The following is a 5,852-nucleotide window of genomic DNA, read 5'->3' as shown; positions in this document are numbered from 1 at the left end:
GTGAGAGGATACACCAGAGACAGAGTGGGGAGCAGAACAGGTAGAATGATGAAGTTCACTGCTGAGGGGAGCAGGGGGCAGGTCAGGAGAGGTCTGCCGCCACCATGTGGATCACCTCCATCACCTCCTGGGAGGGGATCTAACTCCACTGAAGAAGCTGCGGCTCAATTGCTGTGCTGTATCCTAACCTGTTATCTGTCATAAAACATATCACCAATGCTTTTTTCTATGTATCTTACTGCAGTAGGTCTTGAATATCTACGTTTTTTGATCCATTTTATTTTTCTGTATGGGGTTAAAGAATGATCCAAATTCATTTGTTTAAATGCAGCCTTCTTATTTTCCCTACACCATTCACTAAAGAGACCTCCTTTCCCCTACACCATGTGGTCATGTTTGTTGTATTATAAATCAATATGTATGTGGATTTATTTCTGGGCTATTTCTTTTTGTGCCACCTGTCATTTTTTAGTAATGTCATTTTTTTTTTAGTACTGTCGTTTTTCTAATATAGTTTACAATCAGGTGTTGCGATACACCCTTTCCTTCTTTCTCAGGACTATAAATACCCAATTATTAAGTGTATGTTTTTGTTGTAGAAATGCTTTAAGCATTTTAACTACTAACCCATAATCAGGTATGTAAGTATTTTCTCCCATTTTGTAGGTTATCTTTTCACTCTTTTGATTTGTCTCCTCTGATACACATAAGTTTTCATTTTGATTAACAAATTTTTTAAATAAAGAAAGAAGAGAGGTACACAAACAGATGGTTAAAGTAATACATACATGTAAAGTAATAAAAACCAAGGATTAGCAAGGATGTGAAAAAACTTGGACTCACATATTTTGGCCAAATATAAGTTGTTTGAAAAGACACTCAAGTATTTTGTATATGCTCAAGAACATGGGCTCATCTCATTCAACATGCCTATTGGAGTATATGTACTCCAGAGAACTGTGTGTGGACATCAAAGGGCATTTCAGAAACATTCATAGCAGTAATGTTTGTAAGAATACCAAGTTGGAAACAAACAAATTGTGGTATAAACACACTAAAATACCACACAGTAATGAAACTCAAAATCACATTGTCAATTTTTATTACTCGTTATACTGGATTACACCAAAGCAATAATAGTCTCAATCCTGTTTAAATTATAAGTCATGAATACAGGAGATCAAGAATTCAGAGCTCTCTAAGCTTATTTCCCTTAATCTATATGCAGCTTAATGTCAAATGATCTGAAATTCTGAATTTTAAATATGCAATACTCACCTTTGCTTTTAAAAGGTCAGACATTTCAGAATGATTACTGTATGTCTTTTGCTGCAATGGCTGTCTGTGCTTTATCCACTGTTCACCAGGAGAACCTTCAGGAAATAACTGCTGACTGTGGCGGAATTTGGTTCGACTACATAGAAATTTTAAAGATAAAAATCAGATTAGAAAATTCTCACTTAATATTTTTTTCTACCCTTACTTTACCTTATAGACTAGAAATTTTGTCCTTTGATTTATTTTCTATCTCTAAGTTACATAAGGGAAGGAATTCTTCACTGCTCTGTTTATTGCTATATCCCTAGAAGTGTCTTTGTTAACAATGTTTTAAATAAATTCATGTTATTTTTATTTTTTTAAGATTTTATTTATTTATGCATACAGAAATGGGGTACAGGCCAGAGGTGCAGGGGCTGCAAGGGAATTCACCAGAAACAGTATGGAGCATAACAGGCAGGCCCACGAAGTACACTGCTGAGGAGAACAGTGAGCTATACAGGAGAGGTCTGCTGTACCATGAGGGTCAGCTCTGGGACAGAGATCACACTCCCACAGAAGCAGCCACAGCTTGGCTAAGCTTTGCGGTGCAGCGCTCCAGCCCACTATGCCACTGGGGGAGCCCATAAAAATGTTATTTTTTTTTTTTTAAAGATTTATTTATTTGTACATACAGAACTGGGGTACAGGCCAGAAGCTCAGGGGCGGCGAGAGGCTTCACCAGAGACAGAGTGGGGAACAGAACAGGCAGATCAACGAAGTACACTGCTGAGGGGAGCAGCGGGCGGGTCAGGAGAGGTCTGCCACGCCATGTGGTCACCTCCAGGGCAGGCGGGAATCGAACTCATGCGGAAGCGGTTTTAGATTCTCAGTGCTGAGCTTTAACCCGCTGCGCCACCAGGGAGGGCCTAAAAATGTTATTTTTACTCCAAAACTTTTTAAAATTATCCATACCATATTTTCCCTCTTGCTGGAAGGGGATCTGAAAATTTAAGCTATACTCTAAGGTAAAAAAGGGCAAAAAAAAAAAAAAAAAGAACAATTAAATAAAATCTCAAATTCTGTGCACAAGAATTTGTACAAGCTAACACTAAATGTAATTTCTAATGAATATTTCCACTTCTATAGTACCACTTACATGTATAATACAGTCCAGAATCAATGATCTCAAGAACTGTATCACACTAAGATGATTTATGAGCATCTCATTCTTCCCCATTACCATTTTCAAATTATAATATAACTGCAATCTCTATACCCTTTCTCTAGGTAAAATCCAAGTATTTCCACCAATATATAATCGCATAGTCTGTGTAATAAAAACATAATTCCTCTACCCCCAAGAAACCTGAAAATTGGTTGATGCTGTTTTGTTATATCCAAATTCCACTACCAGAACCACAAACTTGGGAGTAAAACTCATTAGAATCATACCACACACTGGTGGATAAATTCTATCAAACATAAACATTCATATAACTTTTACCCAAACACTCACTATTTGTAACTTTTTTTTTTTTTAAGATTTATTTATTTATTCATACATCTCTGGGGTACAGGCCAGAGATGCAGAAGGTGAGAGGATTCACCAGGGACAGAGTGGAGAGCAGAACAGGCAGATCCACGAAGTACACTGCTGAGGGAAGCAGTGGGCGGGTCAGGAAAGGCCTGCCTCACCAGGTGGATCTCCTCTGGGGCAGATGGGAATCCATGCATGGGAAAGCGGCTTAAGCTTCTTAGTGCAGTGCTTTAAGCCGCTGTGGCACTAGGGAGGGCCATAATCTTTTTAGGGTCTGTTTCTTTTTAATCTTCACTACATTCCTGTCTATTTTTTCTGTATCTATTGGCATGTAATTTATTGATCATAATCACAGATTGTGAAAGGCAGTAATTACTATTAGGGTAGTTCACTACCTAAGCTCCTTGTCCTCATAAAACCCATAATAAACTCGTAATAAATTAACCCATAAAGCTCATAATAGAATATTCTATGTACTTTAAAAATATTGATTGGTTTACTTCTATTGTTTAATTTTTGAAACTCAAAAACAAACTATTGTTTTTAAGATATTAAAGTAACTTTTAAGCCAAAATAACTCTGAAGCCAATAGAGGCTAAGTTTTATCTAGTAAACTGATTGTAAATATATATGTGCATATTTAACAAAATTACTTGTTAAGCCCACTCAATAATCGTGATTTAAATAAAATTAATTTTCAGTGCTCGCTTCGGCAGCACATATACTAAAACTGGAATGATACAGAGAAGATTAGATGGCCCTGCGCAAGGATGACACGCAAATTCGTGAACCACTCCATATTTTTTAGGTGGATTAAAGACCTAGAATAAGAATGGAAATCATAAAATACCTGGAAGCAAAGATGGGCAAAACAATACACGATATAAACTTCAGCAACATCTTTCAAAATACAGCACCCAATACAACGATAGTGAAGGAAAGGATGAAGAGATGGGGCTACATCAAGTTAAAGAGCTTCTGAACAGCAAAAAAAGACATTACAAAAAACAGACATCCTGACTAGGAAAAAAATTTCTCACATAAAACTAGCAATAAAAGATTGATCAGGCCCTCCCTGGTGGCGCAGCGGGTTAAAGCACAGCACTGAGAATCTAAAGACGCTTCCGCATGAGTTCGATTCCCACCTGCCCCGGAGGTGACCACATGGCGCGGCAGACCTCTCCTGACCCACCCGCTGCTCCCCTCAGCAGTGTACTTCGTCCATCTGCCTGTTCTGCTCCCCACTTTGTCTCTGGTGAAGCCTCTCACCGCCCCTGAGCCTCTGGCCTGTATCCCAGTTCTGTATGCACAAATAAATAAATCTTAAAAAAAAAAATTTAAAAATAAAATAAAATAAAAAAGATTGATCACAATGATATACAAAGAACTGATGAAATGCAACAAAAATAAACAACCCCATCAAAAAATGGAAAGAGCTAAAACAACACTTCTCCAAAGAGGAAATGCAGATGACCAACAAGAGTATGAGAAATATTCAACATCACTTGTAATAAGGGAGATGCAAATTAAAACCAAAATGAGATACCACCTCACCTCAGTGAAAATGGCACATCTTCAAACAACTGGCAACAACAAATGTTGGTGAGGATGTGAAGAAAAAGGAACTTTCCTGCACTGGTGAGAATGCAAACTAGTTTTCCACTATGGAAAACTGTTTGGAGATTCTTCAAGCTGCTAAAAATGGAGCTTCCATATGACCCAGCAATCCCACTCCTATGTATCTACCCAAAAGACGGAGAACACTGATCCAAAAAGATACCTGCACCCCCATGTTTATTGCTGCTTTATTTACAATTGGAAAGACATGAAAACAACCCAAATGCCCAAAAGTGGATGACTGGATTAAAAAGATGTGGTACATATACACAATGGAATATTACTCAGCAACCAAAAAAAAAAAAAAAAACACATACCTTTTGCAGCAATATGGATGGAAGCTGGAAAAAGGCATGCTTATTCGTGAAATAAGCCAGAAAAAAAGGTAAAAATACCAGATGGTTTCACGCATAGCAAGAGTATAACGGGCCAGGCGAGAAAATAATAATAATGAACAGCTATATACCAGAGACATTGGGGTAAAGTAGGTAATGGGATCAAAAACAGTGGGGGAAGGGAAATGCACTGAACTATGGTGATGGCACACAGGTAATTTGGTGATGGGAAGCCCATGGGGATTACAACTGAGATGGAAAAATGCACAAAATGATGGGAAAATGCATAAACTGATGTAAAAATAAGCTATTATATTATTTTTTAAAAATTAATTTTCAAGCAAGAGTTCATGTCCATGTAAGTCACTCTTTACAGTACACAGTCTATGCCAAGGGAAGAAAAAAGGTCAAGTCTTCATTCACAGTTCTCCTTCTGAACCAATTACACATCAGCATCCCACATTTACCCTTCACAAAAAAAGCAAATTTCAATATATCTACTATTCGACTATCTCCAGAAACGCAATTATCTCTAAATAGGAAATGAGAACAGAAGAGTATAAAAGCACAGATTCTTTCTTTTCCAGGTGTTCTCTCTATTCTATCCATAAAGTAGGCATCCTCGTTTACATACCATTACAAACTGTGCCTGAAGCTCTTTTTCAGCACCAATTAATCTTGTATCTTACCAAAATTCCCTTAAAGCCCATATTGTATACAAGAGTAACAAAACAGTACCTGATAAAAAGGAATCCAACACTTCCATCAACTTTAGAAGTAAAATTCTACATTTAAAACTAATGGAAGGCCCCTCCCTTGTGGCACAACGGGGTATAATACAGCATTATGAAGCTAGCAACAGTCACTACAACATAAGTTCAATCCCCCTCCAGGGGATCCGCATGGTATGGCAGATCTCTCTTGTCTCACTTGCTGCCCCCCCTCAGATCTCTCCTGTCTCCCTTGCTGTTCCTGTCTCGCCTGTTCTGCTCCCCACTCTATCTCTGGTGAATCCTCTCATCCACCCCCCCATACCTCTGTCCTCTACCCCAGTTCTTATAAATAAATCTTTTTAAAAAAAAAAAAGATTTATTTATTTGTGC

General features: G+C 37.9%; 1 protein-coding gene across 2 annotated transcripts in view; it reads right to left on the bottom strand.

Moving 5' to 3' along the window:
- The window catches only part of DCP2 (decapping mRNA 2), a 70,178-nt gene that overhangs the window by 14,120 nt on the left and 50,206 nt on the right, over window positions 1-5,852 (bottom strand). For both annotated transcript variants that reach the window (XM_004678374.2, XM_012721949.1), the window contains exon 8: window positions 1,279-1,414. In XM_004678374.2, the coding sequence (XP_004678431.1) occupies window positions 1,279-1,414 (136 nt within the window). The remainder of the gene's footprint in view (window positions 1-1,278; window positions 1,415-5,852) is intronic.

This window comes from Condylura cristata, unplaced genomic scaffold (genome assembly GCF_000260355.1).
Source record: "Condylura cristata isolate star-nosed mole 26May11 unplaced genomic scaffold, ConCri1.0 scaffold00007, whole genome shotgun sequence".
Taxonomy (NCBI): domain Eukaryota; kingdom Metazoa; phylum Chordata; class Mammalia; order Eulipotyphla; family Talpidae; genus Condylura; species Condylura cristata.
The sequence above is the reverse complement of the archived record's forward strand: the minus strand, read 5'-3'. Positions and strand labels throughout refer to the sequence as shown.